The sequence below is a fragment of the Podarcis erhardii genome (assembly GCF_964252035.2).
Source record: "Podarcis erhardii genome assembly, chromosome: 8".
Taxonomy (NCBI): domain Eukaryota; kingdom Metazoa; phylum Chordata; class Lepidosauria; order Squamata; family Lacertidae; genus Podarcis; species Podarcis erhardii.
Window position 1 is genome coordinate 60391851 of NC_138499.1, and position 25105 is coordinate 60416955.

The following is a 25105-nucleotide window of genomic DNA, read 5'->3' on the forward strand; positions in this document are numbered from 1 at the left end:
CCTGGGGCTGTTCCCCCAACCAAGTTGTGTTTGGGCTGCACCCACACGTAGGTAGGATCAGAAAAGAAAATTGCAACAGAAGCAGTTAGCTGCTTAAGAGAGGGAACCACTCCTATTCCCGCAAAACAGCTGCTCAGTGGTATTGCCAATGATCTGACCTGGGTCATGAGCTTGCCTCTGCTGCTGCTGCTGCTAGAATTATCTCTTGATGCTGGAGAAGGAGATCTGGGAGGGCACCTGGGGGAAGAACCATCTGGGCTAAAAGGCAGAGTCTAGAGCAGGGGTCAGCAAACTTTTTCAGCAGGGGGCCGGTCCACTGTCCCTCAGACCTTGGGGGGGCCGGACTATATTTTTTTGGGGGGGGGGAGTGAACGAATTCCTATGCCCCACAAATAACCCAGAGATACATTTTAAATAAAAGCACACATTCTACTCATGTAAAACACACTGATTCCCGGACCGTCTGCGGGCTGGATTTAGAAGGCAATTGGGCCTGATCCGGCCCCCAGGCCTTAGTTTGCCTACCCATGGTCTAGAGTAAAGTGAACACAAGATCAGAGCCAGAAGACAAAGGCCAGAATTTTTTGGTATGTGTAAAGGGGAGCCCAGCTCAAAAGCTGCCTATGAATCTCATACAACAAAACCAAGAAAGGGTATATACAACAGAAACCAATTAATATACAGTGGTACCTCAGGTTAAGTACTTACCGTAATTCGTTCTGGAGGTCTGTTCTTAACCTGAAACTGTTCTTAACCTGAGACACCACTTTAGCTAATGAGGCCTCTTGCCGCCGCCGCACTACCGCTGCACGATTTCTGTTCTCATCCTGAAGCAAAGTTCTTAACCCGAGGTACTATTTCTGTGTTAGCGGAGTCTGTAACCTGAAGCGTCTGTAACCCGAGGTACCACTATACTAAGTGAGCAAGCAAACTGAAACAAAGCATTGAACAATAAAACGGGATCACTATGTATAAGACAAGACATTACAAATAGAGAACAAAGCAGTTTTCTAATAAATATGTAATGAGATTTCAATTCTGTTCTAGTCTGTTCTGTTCTATTCTATTCTATTGATTGGAGTGTTGGCGAAACTATTTTGCTCCTTGTTGTAACTGGTCCCCAAACATAAACTCTAGCAATGCTATTTTTTAATGGCCAGTTCACAGATTTTTGTAGCTGCATCATCTACAGTAGTGAAAAACTGATGGAAAGGGTTTTTTTTTTTGTTAGCATCCACATGTACCATTCTTCTTATTTTTTAAATGATGTTTTATAGTGGCCCTCTCTCCATCTCAAGCTGCCCAGAGGACCTTTAATGACAGACATTAACAATGTGACAAAGGCTTGAAAGGATATCCTTAATATTCAGTGACACAACAAAATTATAACCCTGACCTTTCAACTGAAATTAAAGGAGAGAGCATCTTGGGCAAACATACACTCTGTCAAGTAGGCCATTCCCCATGGGTGAAGAGAGCACATTATTTTCTTAGCTTAGGGAGAAGAAGTAGAATTAAAAAATTGCTTGTTCTTGTCACGATAAACCTTTTAATGCCTTTAATGAAAGTTCTTCACTCCCCCTTCATGAAGTATTTGCAAATTATGGGCAAATTAATGCATCATTTCTGATACCCTTACAATCAGGTTTAATTGGGGCAATTCCTCCAGCGAATTGAAATATGCCATTCTTCTTCATTCCTTGTGTTGAATGTTCGATGGAAAGCAGGGCTGAAATGTCAAAGTAAAATAATGCCAATAATTATTCAGAATGTTACATTATCCTTGACCTTGGAATTTAAAAGGCAGGGATGAAGGCTTTTTGTCAAAATTCAGGAAGTCATCTAGAGACTCTACTGACATTTATGATTAATGGGATTGGGCAACGTGAAGGAGAAGAGAGATATGGTACCATTACATTCCTGTATGTGATGGAAATCCATTGCTAGAGCTCATTAAAATATCTATACTTATCAATCATGGCACATCACTTGTAATCTGGATGCCTTTAGAAAAAGAAAAAGCATCCTACAATATATGATAGTCACAGCACAAGAATATAATTATGTCAAGGGAATGGTGGAATAAGAGGTCTCCTGACCATGTGATACATTTTAACAAATAAGACACATACATTGGCCTTAACATTTTTTACAATAATACAATATTTTAGAGGGAGAAAGGGATTCTAAAGCATGTGGTGGAAGGGGGACTCAGATAAGCTCTTGATCAGTAGTGAATAGACTTTAGACCTCTCAGACATTGCTTCTGAGGGCCAGATATGCAGGACTGGAGGGCCACCCCCCTGCACTAAACAAAACATAGCCCACTGGGCCTGCATTATGGCAGAGGTGGGGAGCTGTTTGCAGTGCACAAGCCACACTGCCTCATGAGCAACCTGTGTGTGTGTGTGTGTGTGTGTGTGTGTGTTACATTCCCTACCAGGAGTGGGCAGGGCCAAAGGCAAAAGTGGGTAGAGCAACGGGTGTTTGATTCTCACCTTTGAAAGACAGGCTGCATTCCAGCCAAGCAAAAGACACGAGGCTCCTACATACCAGGCAAGCAAGAGGCATCATCAGAGTTCCAGGACACATTCTAGCCATGCAGAAATACTTGAGGAGGGAGTAGAACATGGCTGGTGAGGGGGCATGGCCCGGGGAGAGTCCAGAGGCCCAGAAAGAAAGTCTGGAGGGCTGCATTTGGTTCCTCGTTTTGAGCTGTCCTGCTCCTGTATTAGGCTCTGCCAGGCACTTGACAACACGTCTATTTTACAGTCTATGAAGGCAGGAAGAAAGGAGAGGAGTTACTGAGCCCCTGGTGAGCTGCTTTTAGCTTGATGGGTCATCCGTTGTGCTGGCTTGCAAAAGTCTCTAATGAATATTTTGGAACTTTCACAGTCTGCTTAACTACTTTATGGATTATTTTAATGACTTGGGGAATCAAGAAGTTATTTAAATTTATCAGTAGTTTTGTGCTCACAAGTGTGAAGGTTAATATGCTGGAGAAATTTCAGGATGACGTTCAAAAATCCCAACACTGTGTATATGTTGCTGGCTGGCAAAGGTTGGTATGATGCACCTGTCATATGTAACAGAACCTTTGTTGTAGAACTGGAATAGTACAGTTTAATGTTAAATATTTATATTGAATATATTTAGCCCCAATGAAATCAATAGGATTTGCTTCCAAAATGCAGTGAACAGAATTGTCCAAATCCCATGAAGCCTCTCAGAAGCCGTTGTTTTCAGCCTAGCCTCCCTTAGAGGACTGAGGACTGTTTAGGAAATGGGATAATCTTGTGGTCCTGAGCTCCTTGGAGATAGGCAGCTGATCAGCACCATACATTTAAAACATATTCAACACACATTTAAAGGACGTGGCTTCCCCCCCACTTGGCTTCTGAACAGAGACTTCCACCTAACCTCCTCTAACAGGTGCCTAGAAATTGCATTTACTTTGGGTTGGGGTGATGCAACCCCTAGGTGGACTAGGATTCCACCTGTGTGTGCAGCCAGCCTTTAAGACTTAGCAGGCTATCTCGCCGTCCAATGCAGCTAGCTAGACGAGGACCCAATGGCCTTTTCCCCCAGGGATTTTGGGGGGGAGGCCACGATGGGCTGCAACTGCCACCCTCCCCTGAGCAGGGTAAGCGGCCATTATCACCATGAAGCATGTGGGATGGCCCAAGTAGTTCTTCTGCACTGGAACAATCTATGACCTCTCAAAGTTGCAAAGCCTACTGGATGTCTAATATAAAAGTCCAGGTAGCAACTTGTTCCTCCTAAGGATATGTACTGAGCTGCCCAAAGCATTCTGTCTCTAATGAGGCTTCGGCATCCCAGCAGGTCTGTGGAGCAAGAAAAAAAGTAACTTTCAGCAAATGGAGCACACACACACACACAATCCTTTCTATATAAACTTGGAGAGGTTACATTAGTTTATTTGGGTGTTTGAAAATCTAACTCCAATAGACTTCCCCATCCTTAATTTTTATTTTACCATGCTTTCTCATTTTATCCTGCACCTCCCACCTTCCCTACAATATCATGTTGTATTGTTGTGAAGAGGGAGAGGGTTTCATTTATGCAAGAGCTGGGTAAGACCAGTCAAAATGTCGTGGGGGCTTGAGCTTCTCTTTTGCAATGCAAATACGAGAAGAACACTAGTTCCATCAACACTGCAGCTTGCGATGATTATTTTCTCTGTAAATGAGACAAAATAATAATTACTGTTTGGGATTGGTTTTCTCTATAGGTCTTGCTCATGAGGATATCTGTCTGCTTCTGGGCAGTGTGTTTTTGAAACCTGTTATCCTTAGCAATTCTTGGAAGAATTCCAGCTTCATTCTGCTAGGTCAGGCATGTCCAAAATCTATTTCAGGGGCCTAATCTGGCCTGCCGGTCAGTTTAATCCGGCCCCTGTGACAGTTTCTTTCGTGGGGTAAAATCCTAAAAAAACTCAACAACTTCAACTTCTTACAAAAAGGTTAATAACTTTGTTCGGCCCTCTGGTCAGCCCTCACGGCCCTTCACTTCATCGAATCTGGCCCTCTTTGAAAAAAGTTTGGACACCACTGTGCTAGCTCATCAGTGGTCTTGGAGCAGCAGGGCTCATGGTGGAGGGAGAGGGAATTATATTTTGCTACAGATCTCCACCATTAGTTATCTGGCCCTATAATAATGGATTAAAGTAGCTTGAAGGGCTATAGCTTAGTAGTAGAACATCTGCTTTGCATGCAGAACGTCCCTAGTTCAGTCCTCGACATCGCCAGGTAGCGCTGGGAGAGAAGGTATCTAGATAGGGCTGGGTCTGAAATCCTGGAGAACCACTGCCAGTCAGACAATTCTGTATTTGAAATAATATTTATTACTTTTAAACCTTACAAACAAGAAGAAAAAGAAAAGGAGAAAAAAGAAGGGGAAAAAAACAAAAGAAAGAAAAAACAATACAATACAATATATAAACAATACACCATACAACATTAACACATTAAACTAAACAAAACAGAACAAAAACAATTTAAAAACATACATCATACCATTTCAATGCCTTATCTTTCATTCCCTTGTTTCAGCGACTTCCTCTCACCTCCCTTTTTGTGTTCCACTTCTATTAATTGTTTCAGCAAATCCTTTCCATCTTTCACTATTTTCATATAAATATCTTAACTTATTTTAACCTTATTTCCATTAATACTATAATACTTATTTATGCTTAACTCCTTATAACACTTCTACTAAGGCCATATAATTTCATTCCAACATTTTTCTAACACTCATTAATTTTACCCTATTTCTATAAATAAACTTTAAACTTTTTTCAATCTTCTTCCACCATCTCTTCTCCCTGGGCTCGGATTCTGCCAGTCCTTTCCGTCAATTCCATATAGTCCATCAACCTGGTGATCTTCTGTCCGAGGCTCTTAACTCTTTTCCAGGTCCCTTCTGCAAGTCTTCTTCGTATTTATACATACACTTTACTTTGTCTTCTGCTGATCTTGTTCTTAATTTCCTTTCTTTGATGCTGAAGAGTAGGTCTCGGGGGAGCTCCAACCTAACAATGTTTTTATTCCTTCTCGACATGTCATCCACATCTCCGTGGTTAAAACTAAAATCCAAAAGATATTTCAGGATGTGTTTCAAAGTCCCTCCAAATCTGCAGGTCCCCACAACTCCAATTTCCTCCTGACCCAGGTCCAAATCCAAAAGGTCAGTAAATCCCTGCATGAGGTGATCTATCCAACTTTCCTTCTCCAGTCCAAGCAGGGTTCCAATCTGACTTTTTCTGAATTCAATCATAGAGGGCAACAACTTGTAATCATCAAATTGCCTCTGTAAGGCTGGGGCTCTCTCCCTCTCCACTTGTATTACTTTAGGTTCAACAACTACAACTTTCTCCCTCGCCTTCTCCCCAGTTTGCCATGTCAAAGTAGATTCCTGTATCGATTCCTGAATAATTTCTGTGTAGATGTTCACTTTTTGTCCCAAATTAGTCACTTTTTGTCCCAAAATATCAATTTTAATATTCATCACATCCGTCTTGTGGAGCTGTTCCACTTATCTTGCATAGTGCAATCACTAAGGCTTCTTCTGTCGACATTCTCAAGCAATCCAAGGTCAATCTCAAGGTTTTCTCTTGCAGCTGGAGATTCCACCAGCCCAACTCTTGTAACAGTTTCAAAGGCTCCCTCTAGAGGGAAACAATTTCTGTTTGTATCAATCCTTTTAAGCACAGTTCAAGCAGTAAAGTTAGTTTCAATTTTCAGCTACTTTTACTCCTTTTTAAATGCAGAAGGAGACAATGAAAACAATGTATTTTTCTTATTTAACTAACTGTCACAGTCCCAAAAACGTCAGTCTTACTAGCAGTCCATTTCCAGGTTCAGAGCGGTGGTGATCCAACTTTCTTCACACTCTCCTGCAGGCTTACGTGATCCAAAATTTCCCCCCTCTTCTCCTGCCTCCAAGGGGGGTTTAATGATTTTAGCCGATGGAAGTTTAATCCTTTACATAGGACTTTCCAAGACTTTAGCTTGCAAATTCTTTGCTTCATTCTATTTACAAAAGGGGAAGGCGGACTTCCTGTTTGAAACCTCCCCGTTTCAGTGCCAAATTAAGACGTTGAAAAATCAAATTTTCCGTTCTACTCACGGGTAGTTGTTTAGAATCAAATTGTCCACAGGAAAAAGTCAGCACTCTCCGGCAACAGCAATGCGGCTTCACTCCGTGAAAGAAGTAGTCAATTCGAAGCACCGCGCTGCTCACCCCACATCGCTCCGGATCCCCGAAACCGGGTCTCCCCGCGAGTAGGGGAGGCACGAAAGGTGCCAGCCGAATCCCACGTTCACAGGCTTCTCCCGCCTGCAATTTTTAGTGCGTCTCCGCCTTTGCCGTGGCGGCCAGACCCTGAATTCCACGGAGCAAGTTCCTCCCGATCAGAGGAATTCCGCCATTGCCGGAGGCGCTAACCCGGAAGTCAGAGTAGACAATTCTGAACTAGATGGACCAATGGACTGAGTCAGTATAAGTCTCCTTGCTATCTCCTTCCTCACACAGCTGCTCTTTATTAGCTGGACTCTGAAAAAGCAATGTCAAGCAAAACCAGGGTTGCATTCACACCCTACATTCAGAGCACATGGCTTTCTTCCCCACAAAGAATTGTGGGAACACTAGTTTCTCCTCACAGAGCTACAATTCTCAGCACTCTTAACAAACTACAACCCCCAGTACTCTTGGGGTGGCGTGGACCATGTGCTTTCGATGTATGGTGCAGCTTTGACTCTAGACTAACCAAGCCATATTTTTGGTAGATGGTCAGCTTTGGTAGGTGGTCAGAATTTTGTTTGTTTCCTATGCAACTGGGTTCTGCAAATCTGCCTGGCTGTCTTCTACTTGGAAAGCTGAAGCAGAGATCTGCCCGCCTAAGGTTTGTATTCCTGCTGTTCAGAGCCATTTCTCAGTTGCAGGAGTTCAGCAGAACTTACTGCTCAGAAACTTCCAGTCAATGGCGACCTGATATGGCAACAGAATTCCAGGAACCTTTTCTGGCTCCTCAGCAACAGAGTTAAGAGCTGCCCAAAGTATGCTCTTATCTTTCTCTCTTACCCTATATAATTAAGCGGTTACTCCTCCTCCTCCTCCTTGGGATTATTGCCGCAAACTGATGGGTTATTTGGAAGAGCTGGCAACCACAGGAAGGGACAGAATACTGGCAACAGATAAAACAAAAGGATACACACAGAAAGCTATTTAATTAAAAACTCCTCAAGGGGGTATGAAGTGCCAGCAGAGATTTTAGATACCCTGCTGAGCCTCTGTCTGATTAGCTCCAACACATCTGCTTGGTTTCCTAGTGTCCATCTGTACCATTAGGGAGAAATTTATTCTGACCCTATTCAGTTCCCTACATGATGACTCCACAATGGCAGTTTCAGATTAAACCAGAGGTTGTACATGCTGACAATAGTGTTTGCATGTAGCCTTAGCTGGGTTGATAAAGCACTGAATGCCAGTGTGCACATGCACACAAAAATTTTGCAGAATGTATGTGTAACCTCACCAACATCAGAAAGGGAAGTGAATTCTTGCAAAGAAGATCAGGTACATAATTATTTTTCTGACAGCTTCTGCCACATCTGTCCATAAAGAGCAAGGTGGTCTGCAAAATAGAGGGACCAATTTACAATCTGGCAAGACTTTTCTATTGATCTTGTTAGCCTTTTTACTATCCAGAACAAGAATAAAAGCCAAGTTTTTGAGTTTTGTGTGTGCACACGGAGGCATGGGTGAAAAAGGCTGTTATTGTGTGCAAGTACCTGTCAGGTGTCATAGAATATATTACTAACTGACTTTCATGAAGCTCGCAAGGTGGACAAGCACACTCCTTTTCCATTTGCTCAAATGGATTAAAACCAATTCCAAAACTCAGATAAAGCACTGCTCCAATCATACTTATCCTTGGATTAAGAACTGGACACTTGTGCGATTAAATTATGGACATTAAGAAATCTGTAGAAATGTAAGGCTTTTTAAAAACCCAATGTCACACAACTGGCCTGAAATGTCTCTCTGCACTCAGCTCCTCTGTTTATACTGCTAAAAGCCAGGAATCTGTTTGCAAAAATAGAGCATGAGATTGGAACTGTGGCGATACCCTCTCAAGGGTAAAGGACCAAGAGTGAGAAAGTACACTGCCCATCTTGTAGCCTGCAGAATGCACCCAGAAGTATGAAACTGATAAGAGGGGAAGGAAAGTACTTGAAATGTTGTGAAACTAGGTCACCCCAAGAACCACAGCTTTCAGAGACCAGTACAGAATGACATGAGCAAATTATGAGGACTTCCCTAATTCTTTGAGATGCCATTAAGAAGCCAACACACACTCTAAAACTGTAGCACTGCACTGTTTTTGGCCCATGAGGATTTCTTAAAAGCAGCCTGGTGGTTTGGCTTTCCAAGAAGATGAAGTAAAAGCCATCTTTGTTGTGCTGTAAAGGTACGTGTAATTGCAGGGAAGTGAACTGAATGTATAGAGGTCTGTGGTGAATGAGAACAGTCTCCAACTGAGACATTCAAGTGGCAAGATCCATGAAAAAGCACTTAGGAGAAACATGAGCAACAAAATGTTTTTTTATGTCTCTTGCCCCCCCCCCCCCACTCCTGGCCGACCCAAGTAGTATTTCTTAGAAGTTTGCAGGGGAAGTCTCAGGTGTCTTGATTCTTTGGGAGATAGCACTTCTGTTGCCTACAGGCAGATAAATTTATCAGAGCCAGGGACTAGCTTTGCCTTAGAGAAATGGAATGTGTGAAGTTCTCACCAATTTCTACTTTGACAGCTATGAACATGTCCACATTTTTACCTATAAGGAAGCAGAACGGTTGATGTGAGACTTTGAACCATAGCAGTGTTGGTGGTGGTGATGAACAACTTGTATAAGCAGAACTGCTTCCTTTTTAAAATTAGCTTCACAGCTGATTATTTATGTGCTAATGCTCATTCTTTCCAAGTAAACAATGCAAGATGTTTTTATAGGCTAAATGGATGCCCCAATACAGTCACTTCCTCACAGATGGTTTGATTCTTTTCCAGGACCTTTAAAAGATATGCCTAGGAATCAAAATACCTAGCCTTTTTACATTCATAGAACAATGGATTGTTCTATGAACATAGCACTGACTTCTGTAATGTTTACAAAACCTCTAATGCTCATGCTAGATAACATATTGTTTGATGTGCTAAATTTCTCGCAGCAAGGCCACTTTAAATTGCTAAAAATATTTGTGTTTGTAATAGGTTCTGAGAATCGGGAACTGTTCTAGGCTGCTTGATGACATATGTAGTGTAAACTTGAAAGCTTGTGTATTCCCTTTGCTATAAAAATAAATTGCTCAGTTAAGTGTAGGTAGATATATATCTGAAACATTCACACGCTCTCAGAAAAAATAGAGCCACAAGTTTCCATACAAAAGTAGGTGATTCAAAAGCTATAGTCCATAAATGTAATGTGAAGCAAACAATATGAAGTTCACCTATCTTTTATTTGGACAATGGTCTCATAGATTTGCAGTAGCATTGTAAATGCTGTCCTCTTTCCCAGCCTTCCCCAACCCGGAGTTCCCAGAGGTTTTTAAGACTACAACCCCCACAATCCTCAACTATCATGGCCAACGGTCAGAGATTATGGGGTTTGTGTTCCAACAACATATGGGACCCAAGACTGGAGAACGTAGCTCTATACACTAGCTTAATTCAAGTAGAAAATGCAATGGAGTCTCAGCATTAAAAAGCCATGAATTGTTGAACTGTAAGTAAAATCTGTTGGTTACATCTATGTTTACTAAGAAGCGAGTCCCACTGTGTTCAGTGGAGCTAATTCTGAGGTGTGCATAGGATTGCAGTCTTAATATCCCAGAGTCCCTGTTTCTTCTGACTGAAACAGATCCTAATGCTTTGGAGTTTGATATTGTTTTAAGGATGCAGTAACCTTATTTATCTATAAAGCATATCTTGTGCATAGAAGATACATGAGGCTGCTTCTTATACAGTGGTACCTCAGGTTACAGACGCTTCAGGTTACAGGCGCTTCAGGTTACAGACTCCGCTAACCCAGAAATAGTATCTCAGGTTAAGAACTTTGTTTCAGGATGAGAACAGAAATCGTGCTCCGGCAGCACAGTGGTAGCAGGAGGCCCCATTAGCTAAAGTGGTACCACAGTTTAAGAACAGTTTCAGGTTAAGAATGGACCTCCAGAACGAATTAAGTTCTTAACCTGAGGTACCACTGTATTTTGAATACAACACAATTTTCAGTGTCATGCCTGGGTACACTGTCATGGTTTAAAGTGTATATCCCTTGCACTGATGTGCCAGATTAGCAAGTGTGTACGCAGCAGAAGGGTGCATGCTAAAGTGTGCAGGCTGTTTTGCCAGTGATTTGAATGAACGAGGCAGCTCTTTGGCAGTCTAAGCAACGGATGCCTCCAAACACAGCACAACATTATTAGATAGTAGCAGTGGCTGCTGCAGACCTTCTCAAGCCTCTGTCCTATTTCTTCCTCTTCCTGTGTGTATTGCCCATCACATTTATATGATGCTTAACATACATACATATAGGTGTTGCTCTGACATTATTCATTCCACTCTGCTTACTACCACCTGCCTTTTGTAGTTTCTAAGTGGAAGAGATTGTGCAGTTCTCGGAACTCACATTCTCTCACAGTTTGAGATCTCACAGATAGCAGAGGGGAAGGAGACCTTTGACCAGCCTTCCTGGGAAGCACAAGCCTAGAAGACATTGAAGGCTGTATACACAGTGGTCAAAATCCTGCTGTCTAAAGACATTGCTTCAGGTTCTGATCCACATCAGGCCAGCAGGGAACCCTTACACAGCCAAAGTCAGGAAATCTCTGGCAGTTGTGGCAAAAGCTCCAAGCCTGAGCGGCTTACTAAAAATAATCTCTGAGAAGCACGGCAGAAGCTTAGAAACTGCCTAAGCATACCTCAGTGCTTGGGGCAAGTAATTAGGATTGCATCAGAAGCCCATATTGACTTCCATCAACAAGAAACTAGTATGCATGTATCCATCATATCTCATTCAACCCCAAACTCTTCTGAACAAAACCAGACAGCTATCGAGCTCTAAATTTGGTGCTCACTAAGCACTAGTTCACACCCTCAGTGCCACTGTCACCTTTTCTATGCCACCCTCTTAATAGCTGTCACAGCCTGGGCTATGCAGTTAAGGAGGGGTGTGGGGGGAAGGCAACCTACACAAACGGCTGAAGCCTTTGCTTACATATTCCTCCCAAATAGCTCAAGAAAGCAAGCCTTGCAGGAATTCCCTTTTGCTCTTGCTACAGCTCATTTCAGAGACCAGAGAGGTTCACCTAAGGCCTGTGGAGTTTGTGCTAGCTGAAAAGCTAATGGATACATTTTAACTGCTGGTGCCAGGCCTTGTGAATACTAATGAAGTAGCAGCAATTATGAGGCAGTTCCCCCAGTCAAGGCAAACATAACAAAAAAGACTTTACAAATCTAACTGGCAATTAAGGCCATTTTCTTCCCCCTTCAGAAAGCATGGCCCAGGGAAGAATGTGCTGTTGGATGCCTGGGACCTGGTGCCAGTAACTTTTGCTGCGAAGCCTTTATGCTACCCCTCTAGTACCCGTATCCTAATGTAACTAAGCCTAAATACACAGAAAACCACCCGTTGTTTTCTTTTAAGCTGTTTCCATTTCTGCTCCTTGCATCTGCCATTTTCCTTAGCCAGCCATTGAGGACCCATCTTCTCGGTCTTTGTAAAGCTGTTTACATGGATAGTGATGTAACAATGATAACATTTAGGATTGTTGTCCCTGGTCCATTTACTGGAGGAGCGGGGAATCTGCTCTGGCTAGCGTGGCTGATGCAAGGGATGATGGGAGTTGTAGTGTGGCCACACCTGGAATGCCACAGGTTCCCGTCTATCCTTCGGCACCTCACATTTCTGCACACGAGCTTCTCAACACCACAAATTCATTTTCTACAGAGATGTTTGCTGTGAGTATAGCCATGCTAAAATTGTGAGACCAGTATACAGCAACAATAAAAAGGGTAAAGGGGACCCCTGACCGTTAGGTCTAGTCGTGGCCGACTCTGGGGTTGCGGCACTCATCTCGCTTTATTGGCCGAGGGAGCCGGCATACAGCTTCCAGGTCTTGTGGCCAGCATAACTAAGCCGCTTCTGGCGAACCAGAGCAGCGCACGGAAATGCCTTTTACCTTCCCGCTGGAGCGGTACCTATTTATCTACTTGCACTTTGATGTGCTTTTGAACTGCTAGGTTGGCAGGAGCAGGGACTGAACAACGGGAGCTCACCCTGTCGCGGGGATTCGAACTACCAACCTTCTGATCGGCAAGTCCTAGGCTCTGTGGTTTAACCCACAGTGCCACCCGCATCCTGCCACAGCAACAATAGGAGCAACAAAAAACCCTGGCAGAAGCAGTACCTTTTGTTAAGCTCTGTTCGTGATGCTTCGGGGCCTGTAGTTCCTTTTTTTCAGTTTGGGCTAAATTCAGCTGTGGGTATTTGCCACTTGAAAGAAGTAACTGAATGCAAAACTATTACTGAGTAGCACCAGGGTAAGAGAGATGGGCAGAAAAAATCACACTGTGATTATACCATAGAATACTGCATTTGCCAGCATAAGCAGCGAGTTGGTCTTTGTGACACCTTGAATTTACATACATTATGACAAGTTTTTTTTTAAAAAAAAACCCCAAACATACAGGCTATTAGCTGGTTTTTATAGACATCACATATTAGGAAACATCCTGTGTGTGGGCAGACCATGCTGTTCTCCCACATGTATTCAGAGGCACTGGAAATCTTTTTAAGTTGTCAGCCCTGTACACAGGGTACGAGGAATTCTATTTTCACTCATTCCACGGTGAGAGATTAGCAGCTTGAAATCACTTTGACAGTTTGTTACTCTATTGCATACTGCAGGGAATTTTAATTCCAACCTGTGAAATTGTAATTGCTTCTCAAAAAGAACAGAGGGATTCTGGGTAATGGCTGCAACCAAGCTCAGTATCAGAGTTGCCAGTTGCTGCCACTTTAGATATTACTTGCTGTTACTCAAAAATCACTCCAGCTTTCCATATGGGGAGCTGAACTGGGGAGTGAGACTAAATTAACAGGAACTGTCAGATGTTCAGAAATCTGCAGGCAGGAATGTGACAGAGGTGGCGGAGTTCTCAGAAGGTACCATTTTCTCTCTCACACACCCTAAGCATTGTGTTACTTTTTTTTCTACCAAGGGGTGATTGTTTGTAGTCAGCTTGTGAAAGATATTTGCATGCTTCCTAGACGTGGCAGGTAGTTCGGGCTGCAATTTATAGATAGGCACAAATCACTGGGTAAAGTGAGCATTGAGTCCCCAAGTACTAAACCAGCCTCCCTTTTCTAATCTTTTGGCTACGGCATCGTGGAGTTTGCTCCAATGCCTGTCTTGGCTACTTTCTCCTGGGCCAGGTTGCTATTGTGGGACCTTGCCTACCTGTGTTGAAGAATCATAGAATCGTAGAGTTGGCAGGGACCCAAGGGACATCTAGTCTAGCCCCCTTCAATGCAAGAAAGACCCATGTACTGGAGGAACTTGCACTAGATCTTTAGCTCAGGGTCACCACAGGGCAAACTGAACATACGTTATAGTTACATCAGGCGGAATCATCAGACAAAAGACCAAGGCTTAGAGTAAAAGAATATACAATTTATTACAGGAAAGGATGCATTGCTTTTCACAGAACCAGGCGGCTGATTATTCAGGAAAAGTTCCAAGGGGACTTCCAACACAGTTCTTCCAACGGAGATGCTCGTAAATTGTCTTGGGTGCCAAGCCCATGGGGTTGCCTGGATGTTCTGTGGTAGAGAAGTGAAGGCCAGTGGAGTCCTACAGGTGAAGTAGGAGCAAAAGGCTGTGCATTGCCTGATGATCCAGACTAAAACAGATGATAAAAATAACAGAGAAGGGAAGGGAGGAAGGGGGCAGGAGGGTATGAAGGGCAGCTAAGCTGACCAAAGGTTGGAGCCATCTGAGCTAGAAGGGTTGCCACCAATATGGAACACCGAGGCTTAAGAAAGAGATCTCTTAAAGGGTCAGTCACCTAGGGAAGAAACCAAAGGAAAGAAGAAGAGCAAGGTTTCCCAAACTTGGGTCTCCAGCTATTTTTGGACTACAACTCCCATCATCCCTAGCTAGCAGGACCAATAGACAGGGATGATGGGAACTGTAGTCCCAAAACTGCTGGAGACCCAAGTTTGGGAAACCCTGGTCTAGAGTGTGGGGTAGGGGGAATCAAAGTGCCCATATCCATAGGATTTAAGTTTCCAACCTCAGGTGATGAGTGCAAAGGTATGCCGAGCGCAAATCGGGGTTCTCATTGCAAATATCTGCTGGAGTGTTCTCACCTCAAGTCATGTTAATAAGTGCAACTATGAGAATTACTGGGGGCAGGGTGGCTTACTCTGTCAGGAGGTCAAATCAGGATGATGGAACTTGATTAGAGGTCAGGTAGAAGGGGAAGCGGGGTTATTGTTTTGTTTATTATATTACACATTTTTGTGTTGTAATATGCTGCAAACTGCCCTGGCATCCTAAGATGAAGGGCTATATATATGTGTGTGTGTGTGTGTGTGTGTGTGTGTTTACATGTTTCAGGTATCTCATGGTAATATGCATGGCAATAGGTTTTACTTTATTTTAAGGCAAGTGTTACTGTTGACAGTGGTTTCTGTAATCCCCAAAGTGCGAGCCTGGAGATGGGGAGGGCTTGGTATAATGCTTGTGTGTGTGTTGCTGCTTGCTGTGTATGTTGGCATTTTGCTAGCTTTGTCATGAGTCTCATAGTGAAGTTATGTGGGGGATTGTTGCTTAAGGATGTGACACTGAACTCTGGGATTGGCTGCAGAGTGTGCATAGTCTGACTGAAGGGTGTGCAAGAGGAGTGAAGTTTGGGTATTTCAGTTTATAGTGTTTATGTGTTTGTTGTGAGTCTCTTGATTATGTAAGGGTGTGTTTGAGTGGAACTAAGTGGGATGCATTTTAGCTGTGGTTAGATTAGGCTGTGTTTCTTTTTGTTTAAGGGGCTGGGAATTTAATTGGCTCATTTAATTGCATGATTGATTGGGCATATGGTAGGTTAGAGTGATTATTTTTATTTTTATTTTGCTTAGTTGCTAACTACACTATTTAAAAATGTGGCTGTTTGGGGTAATGTTTTATGCCAGTGTTTAAGCTGTTAATTGTGGTGTTTTATGTAATGTAGAATTTCTCTAGGATTTTTTGTATTTGATCTTTTAAGATAGGCTGTAAACTACTTAGAGATCCCCCTTCTCAAAAATAATATAAGCAGTAATAAATAAAAACAGATAAATTTCTACACCCATCCACTCATGGAAGAACAATGAAGAGACAGATTTATCCAATGTTCAAGTTAATGGGCCTAATATCCATCAGGCCAGTAATTTAATTCCCAGCAGAGAAATTCAAGAGCAGGTTACTTAGGGTCTTGCATCTTTTGAGGCCTTGGTTTTAGGCATGGTTTCAAATATGTATTGTATGCTGCACTAGCATAGCATGGGAGGCTGATTGCCCTTAGTGTGGTTTGGAAGATATATGGTGGAAATTCCACGTAGTCAGTGGGATAGCATCTGGAAAGTAGAGCGGTTATTATCTGCTTCTATCTATATCAGAGAGGATATATCAAAAACAATCCACAGATCGTATTATACCCAAGTGAAAGTAACACACAAACTGGGTACCGTGACCCCAGACTGCAGGTCTGGTTGCTATCAATCTGATACTTTTATTCATCTGTGGTGGGAGTGTCCTATAGTAGTGAGAATTTGGGATGGAGGTACTCTTGAAGATCAACCCTATAATGGATAAAGCAGAGATACTCACTTGTAGCAAATTGGCAGGAGGCATTCTGATGGGTGAAAACCAACCAAGAAAACATTCTGCTTTACCCAACCTCAAGAATGTGTCATTATTTGGGGAACTGCAAAATTGTGATCTGCACATGTTCTTGCTTTAGGAAGCACATATGGACAGATGATGCATTAGCCAGGGAAGAAAGACACCAAATGAGGGAATAGTAAAACATTCACTACTTTAAATATTGCCTTATCTCCTCTGGATCTTTACGTATTTGAGAAAATGGATTCTAAAGTGATTTACTGTATTTTAGTTTTGTTGTTTGCATTTAGAGTCTGAACTACTCATTCTTATGAACATGAAGAAAATATATAACAATACAAATCAATAGTTACAACTTTTATAGTCTGAATGCCCAGCAACTTTTGAACTGAACATTTCATCAAAACACAAAAGATGACATGTTTCTAGGTACATTAAGAAAGTTTAATAAGGCTTCACATAAGCGCATTATCAACTGTTTGACTTAAGAAAAATACTTCAATAACTTAATTTTCTAAAACATACACCTATGGGTGGCAAATATGAACCTGGTATATGCAGACAAACACTTTCTTTTAAAATGGAAAAGCATGGAAAAGCCTGTTAACTTGATCTTGGAAAAATAACTAAATAACTTATAGGAGAGTCTTATCTAGATTATGATTACAAGGTAAGGCCTTGGCGTATAAATTGTCCGACTTTTTACTCTGACGTTTCCAACCATCTTGTTATATTTCCTGACGATGTCATCATTCAGTTCAGATTTCCACTTAAACACCTCGATAGTAAAAGGCAATAAGGACTGCCAGAAGAGTCACACTTAGTGACAGCGCCTTCAGTACACCTCCCCCTTGTTGCCAAGGCAACTGCATTGCCATCCTGTAGCTCAATGGTCCTTTATGCCTCTCAGCAGATGGACAGGCTTTTGATTCTGAGCTGTTCTCCAGTGCATGTCTGAACTCCTGTGGAGAAATGCAGAAATTAAATTGAGAAAGATGCAAAGAACATTTGGCACGTATCAAGTACAAAGGAAAATTCCCTTCAACTTTCAACAAGCCAATTCTCTCGTAGCCTAGAATAAATTAAAGAATATAGTACAATTGTATAAAACAAAGAGCTAAGGCTGTTGCAACATGGAATTGGCCTTTTCAATGAAATTAACTGCCAAAGCAATAAAGCTGTTAACATCACTGTAGACTAAAATCCTATTTTACAATATAACTCATGCCAATTCATTTGAGATCTGTATTTTCCCTTTAGTATTTCTGTTTCCTTAAAAGGCAAATCTGCAGTCAGTGATAAAGTGGACCAGCAGCACTGTTGTCTTTCCCACTGTACAGCACCACTAAGTCTGATAATTGTTTCTGTCCCACAGTATGCCAGCTCAGCAGTCTTCTAACATCCTCTGCAGTTCTTTCCCTATCTCTCTCAGGAGGTAACTGCACTAAAACATCCATCTTATTGATCATACTCGGAGCTACTTTTCCACACAGGGGAAAAAAAGCATGTGTGATTGGCATGTGCATCTATTTCACTGCACACACTCTGGAAGATTATGGCCAACTATAGCTTCCCAGCACCTGAAATATGCACTATTTCATTGTTTCCTATTATAGATATCACTTGGGAGGAATATCCAGGTGTGCTTACAACCACTTTTGCTGCTAAGGATACAAACCTGATGGAAACATCAGGTATATACTCCTGTTGTTCTTCTATTGATGTATTAACAGTAAATCCATCACTGCCCAATCTGACTTACTCCTGCAGTCCTTTGGTTCTTATTGACGTGGTGCGACTATAAATACTTATCAGTCAGGTCTCTGTCTTTGTCTCCTTGCCCATCTGCCTCCCCTCTCTGTGTACACTGGTGCCTGCTGGCCCTCTTGTTTTCCTACCTTGCCTATATAATTTTCCTCCCCATCACTGCCCTACATTATTTAGCAATCCTCCTTCAGATGGATTCCTGGCCTGTGATCAACCTTGTCTTTGGAATGGTCATCTTATGCTGCAAGTGCACAAACCTGCTTCCAATATCTCATCTAGACCTTTCCAGGAGATTCCTCCTGGATCTTCCGTTCAGAGCTAGCCTTTGATCCCACAGGGACTCTCAGTAACTTGGTTAATTTAGCTGTCAGGCACCCATCCCAAAATACACTGACACCATCCTTATTTACCAGTACGTGTTGCTATCTTTATTCGGGCTAATAGCAGTATAGCCTTGGCAGCAGGCACAAGGTTCAGCAGTCAAGATTACAAGGTACATGAGCAAGGTAAGAGGTTCATAAGCAAATGGAAGCTATGAAGATGTCCCAATGGTTGACACAGCCCTCCCACCAAGCTTTTAAAGATGAGGCAGCTTGCCCTGTGTGTCTACTATGTGCACGCTGTCTGATTCCACTTATGAAGGCAGCGCCTGGTTCTTGATGATAAAACAGTGACCTGCCTCTCTGCTTCCAGCTCTGCCACCACCTCTTCCTCCTTCAGACCTTCCTCTGGCTGGTTGAAGTCCTCCTCCCTCCCTGATGAGGCTCTGTGCTCCAGCAGAGGGGCATGCCAACAGCTCTGCTTCTCCCTCTCGGACATCTAGGCTCATAAGGAGAGGGCCCCTCTCCATCCCTGGGTGCCAGCCTTCCAGCACCCCCCCCCAGCCCACAGATTCCGTTTTAAACATCTAAGGTAGCAATGACTTATGGTGCATGAATGAACTACAGGTGTTAGAAACTTGTGGAACGTGAGGTTATTATGCAGAAAGGTGTTAAAGCCATGGGAATAAAAGAATACTAAACTGTATCCACCATTCGGAAGGTAGTACTAGACTTCCATCATAAAATATTACATAAATAGATGGCTATTTCCATGTAGCGACAGACAGAGTAATTAAAATCAATTGCCTAATGAATCTGAAAAATTAATAACTAGCTAAAGCTATTCATTCCTGGAGTCAAAGCTAATTAACCTTTATATGGAGAAATAAACTGGAAACCACAGAGTACCAATTATTAAACATTTCACTAATTTGCAACAAAAGCTACCTCATAATAGACTTCATTTTGTAGACTGATTAAACTTGGAAGAAAAGCTTGCACAGAGGAATCTAATTATTTCCTTGGATGCCTATTAGTTTTCTTTATCCCATTATCAATGTACAGTATACCCTATATTCAGTGAATATGTTTTACTTTCTAAGTGATAAATTTTTACATTTATAAATTGTGCTTAGACAAATGCCTAATTTGATCAATGTTACCTAAACTAGAATAGGAGTATCTGCATGACCAAAGAAAGCCTAATGAGTGAATATGGTTTGCTGCAGGGCCAATCTTTCTTTCTGAGTTTCAGCCAAGCCAAGAGTTCCAGTGTGAAGAATGCTCCATTTTAGTCTTTAATTTGGTAAGCTAACAACATCCAAGACTCTCTTGACAGAGGTTTTTATGATATGGTTTACTTGCTGGGAAAATGTCCAAGGCATCATTGATTGGATTAAAAATCCAAATTTATTGATATGTCTGTTTGAAAAAGCTTTATTAAGACATTATCCACAAGCATTATTATTGGTCAACAGTAGTTTATGCTCCAGGGGTACAAAGAAAAAGGCACTTTAATCTTCTATAGATCTGGGATAAATGCTAAGTAAGAACAAGTCCTGCCCCAAATCCCTACTAGCTTCTGTAGTTGATGATTAATTAGAATTTATGTGGGAAAACATGGGACATGAAGGGGTAACTGTGTATTCAGATGAAATGATGACAATACAATTTAAGTTTTCTTTAAAAATCAACTTTGGGTAAAAGGTTCTCTGCTTAGTTTGAGTTTTTTCCCAAATTAGATCCATCTAAATTACTTTTTGAGATCAAATATCCAATTAAGAGTTTTAATAAGATGGGAGAAGGAATAATAAACAAAGCTTGTGAAGAATCTCTAAAATCTTGCGGAAATAAAAATATAAATTTGAAAAAGGTATAAGAAATACAGTGAATTGTACTCTGGGCATCAAAGAGATATCTATTCAAATATGGGAACATTTTTCAATAACTGCCAAACCTTTCTCCTAAATATGGACACTTGAGGAAAATTACTACAAGTTGCTTATCAGAGTTTATTGCTGCTTTCCTGATAAGCAAGACAAAAATGTTCTCGAATTCCTAACAGTGAAAAGGGATATTTATCATTTGTGATAGACTTGTTCTTGGACCACCAGGATCAAAGAAGCACTGTATGGAAAACGATACATATTATAATGGAAAAGATATAGGGATGTACTGAACATTGTCACTGTTGCTTCTTCTTACCTATAGGAATTGATATATGATAATAATAGTAAGAATGGTTTTTGTAGAATACTGGAAACAAAAATTTACAAACACAAATAGGTTAGCTAAAATGTAGGAACATGCAAAAATAATCAAATATGCAACAATATAGGAAGAGACAGCAATATAAAGAATAGGATACCATTATAAATTTTTTTGCATCATGAATTTTCAACCGTTGTTAGTAATAAATGCCCAAGGCATATTAATGAGCTTACAATCTACCACCCTTAAAAATTGGATGTCCAATGGCAGTACATATCTGTGGCATCATAACTATTTTGATTATTTTTATATCAGTCATTAGATCTAAGAGAATTAGAGCAAAGCATGAAACTATTTGGATTTTTTGGACAGTGGCCTCTACTACACGAATCACATAGTATACTGTCAGTCCCAATATTTAGCAAATATTTAAAACCACTCAAAGAATGAGTTCAGTGTCATGTCTTGAAGTCATGTTAAATCCAACATTTGCAGCTTGAAATAAACTGTGTCTTGAGAAGCCTCATTACTAATGGGGATTCCTCCCCCAGCCCCAAACATCATAGATTTACATGAAATCCCTGAAATGCCGCAAGGCGCTCCCCCGCCCATAATGACAGAATTTTAATAATTAATCCTTTTTTTACAATGCAGCATGAAATATGTACGCTTTTGCATGAAAGAAGTGAAAACTGAGAGCAGCCATCCCAGTTCAGTTTAATGGGCACTTTGTTCAAATAGAACAAGAAAAAGGAGGAAGGAAAGAACATATATTGGGGGAGGGGGAATGGAACTGTTAATCAAACATCAGTAATAGATTATATTTTATGAAATCCCCAAAGTCAGGTGTAAAAATTACCATCAACAAGGCAAACATATGAACTGTTCTGGAAGTAGCCTTTCAACTTGTTTTGGCTGTGACAGCAGCAGAAACAAAAGGTTTTACTAATAAGGTATAATATAAATTATTAACACTTCCAGTGTATGATCAAATGCATTTCAGAGTATTTGCTGAATAATTCTGACCTGATGTGTGCCAGTAATAATATGTATTTGCGCACTCTTATTCATTCTCACTCATTTCACGCTTTCTGATGCACCTGCAACCTAAAAAATAAATCTAATAATTATAGTACAGGTTTGCATGAGATCTTACTCTTGTACGCCAAGACTGACATTACAGATTGGAAGGAATATATATGTAAAACACAGCTTCCCTTATTCTAAAATAAACAAATCACCTCTTGACCCATCTGCTCTCGCCAATTATTGTGCAATTTCCTTTCTCCCCAAACCCACTGAGCACACTGCTTACTCCTACTCTCAACTTTCTCTCCTTCAAGCCTGATTTTGGTCCCCCTCCTTCTACCCTCAGCACTCCACTAAAACTGCCCTCACCAAAACTATCCTGCTAAATCCAAAAAGTCTCTATTCAAGTCCTCATCCTCCTTGGCTTCTCTGCCTGCTTTTGATACAGTTGAAAACTCCTTCCTCCACTCGTTTCCTCTGTAGGTCTTGATGATTCTGTTCTCATAAAAGGTAAAGGTACCCCTGCCCGTACGGGCCAGTCTTGACAGACTCTAGGGTTGTGCGCTCATCTCACTCTAGAGGCCGGGAGCCAGCGCTGTCCGCAGACACTTCCGGGTCACGTGGCCAGCGTGACAAGCTGCATCTGGCGAGCCAGCGCAGCACACGGAACGCCGTTTACCTTCCCGCTGGTAAGCGGTCCCTATTTATCTGCTTGCACCCGGGGGTGCTTTCGAACTGCTAGGTTGGCAGGCGCTGGGACCGAACGACGGGAGTGCACCCCGCCGCGGGGATTCGAACCACCGACCATGCAATCGGCAAGTCCTAGGCACTGAGGTTTTACCCACAGCGCCACCCGCGTCCCTTCTGTTCTCATAGAATCTATCAAATCACAAACCCCATGTTTATACAGGGACACTTTCCCTCTTCTTTCCCTTTCTCCATTGGTCACCTTTTTGTTACACGGGAACAAATCTGTTCGGTACGTAGGAACATTAGTAGCTTATGGAATCATGTGCATCCTTCACATGCTAGTGCCAGTGGTCCTGGTGGCTGACATGGGATTTGATCAATCACCAAGCGCAAGTCTACCAACAGACCACTTTAGCATTCCCTGAGTTCACCATGAATACAAAGTTGTTTATATAAAAATCTCATGGCTCCATTGTCTTCTCACACACCAAAGTAGTGTAGGTGCTTTCTGCGCCGGCTGGCATGCATCTAAACACCAGAGGGAGTGACTGAAGACTCTTTTTTTAATTTCATGCTCAGTCAAGTTTAAGAGTCATTAACAGAACCTCTCTCCCTGGAAATGTTAAGTTCTGGGAACTTTTTTTGATTTACCTAATCAACAGTGGGATAACCTCACATAAATGTTCGTAATGTGTGCAGGAAAGACCTCTGCTCTCTGAAAGTTGCTGCTAGGGTGTTGGATGGTTTTTTTGGCATGTTTCCAAATTAATAATACTGTTCTTTTCCAAACACATTCTATCAGGAAGGTTAAATTTATACCATATATGCTTCTAGAGAAGTTACTTTGATTCTTGAGTAAGCTCTGTGGTCTCAAAAGGGAAATAGTTGCTGAATGGCACAGCTCAAATTTATTCTACCGGTTTTAATGGATGCTATGTAGCAGTGTAATGCCAGGCATACATCACCAAGGTTTGAATCATGGCTTACTACTCAAGCCCCTCAATTCAGGATCATAACAGTAAGGTTCCTAGGCAAAGTTTGAGCCAGGATTTTTAGTTGTACGTGTGTGTGCTAGAGTCACTATCAAATTGCTGAAGAAGACTGTTGAGACAACACAGTAACTGACAGTGATGTGTCACACAGTTTATTATGAAGCAATGAGGCACACTTCCTATACTGCCACCAGCCAGAGGGAGCCTCTTAGGGCCACTGGGAGCTTGTACCCCATGACAAGAGCGAAAACCACGTACACTGGGAGCAGTTGTTCCAAGGCTCCTTCGGCCTTCTTCGCATGTCATGGTAAATAATAGTTAAGGTTTGTTTTTGGCTTACTGATGGTGGTTCATGATATCTGGTTCAGTAATAACATGAAGAGAGAGACTGTGGTTTGTTTTTCTCACCTGCTAAGCAGGCAAGAACAAAATGGCTCAGATCAGGATGTTCATGGCCCAAAATGATCTATGTGCAAACTTGGCCCTTGTGAGCCTGTGGGCAGGGACTGTTTTATCTTTGAATATCTATACAATGCTTAGAAAATGCTAGGCACTTTATGAGTGTTGATCAACAACTTATTGATATTATAAGGACTTGAACAAGAGGCCACAGCCTACGCTTATTACTGCCTTCTAAAAACATCCCAGCTGCTTGACTTGCCTGCCACCCTCTTCCCCAGTCCAATTGTTTGGTGGCTCCAACTCATTTATTTGTATGGCAGTATTTCTGAGACTTGCACTTTAAAATCCAGAGTGTGGGGGAGGACTGGTAGGAGATCTGCTTACAAAAGTCTGTATTCATGAGTAGAGAATAGAGTACTAGAAACTGGGTGATCCAATTAAGTTGACTACTAGTAGATTCAGTACAAATAATCTGATGTTAGCATTTCATAACTCTTTGCAAATATTTTAAATTGTGCAAAACCCAGAATATTTCAAATATGTATGTCTTATTCTGGTATGACTCCCACCTTCCCTGCAAAACAGAATTTCCCTCTGAACATTTAAATACCCAACATCTTGAAGCATAAAGCCACTCAGATGTGAAAAACTGCATTTCCCATTTCTCCAAGCCACACTTACTGGAGGGGAAAGAGCTCACAGCAATATGGCTTATCAATATGTAGCAGTCAACCAGCCAGAGGTGTGGCATAATTTATCTTTGCAAGAATGCTTTTTAATCCTCATGCATCACTAAAAGTAGCAAAAGTAATTCCTCTCTCTCTGCAGGTTAGTTACATTAAATCATTTTAAAACGTTTATGCTGAAAACAATCTGCTTGTATCATAAATGTATGATCTCAAAAGTCCTAGGCAATATAATTTCTTGCAAAATAAGAGACTCTGAATCCACGTGAGCCTCTTGGATTGCTTCCACAAGCTTAGCAGGCAGTGCTTTCTGCCTATTTCAGTTTCTTTTGTGAAATTCCAAGTAGTTCCATTGAAATGCGTTAATGCTAAAACCATCTATCAGGAGTCCAAAGAAAGAAATTGTGGACAACATAGGAGATACTTGAAAATGACAACCATATGAGATATGCCCGGAGGAGAAAGGAACACAAACTTACAGTACAACCACCTCATTACCTTGGCTGGTTCAGGTTTTCAGATGCTATTTTTGGCTGTTAACTCTCTCAGA

The 25105-nt window shown here is 41.7% G+C and overlaps 1 protein-coding gene and 1 long non-coding RNA gene across 5 annotated transcripts in view; one reads left to right on the plus strand and one right to left on the minus strand.

The window, feature by feature from the left end:
• LOC309348358 overlaps nt 1-25105 on the plus strand; it is a 104484-nt gene that overhangs the window by 57710 nt on the left and 21669 nt on the right. The gene's annotated exons all lie outside the window — the stretch shown is intronic.
• Nucleotides 14230-25105, minus strand: part of CDKAL1 (CDKAL1 threonylcarbamoyladenosine tRNA methylthiotransferase) — a 231262-nt gene continuing 220386 nt past the window's right edge. For all 4 annotated transcript variants that reach the window (XM_081873412.1, XM_081873411.1, XM_081873413.1 and 1 more), the window contains one exon: nt 14230-17420. In XM_081873412.1, coding sequence (XP_081729538.1) covers nt 17229-17420 — 192 coding nt within the window. In that variant the 3' untranslated portion in view covers nt 14230-17228. The remainder of the gene's footprint in view (nt 17421-25105) is intronic.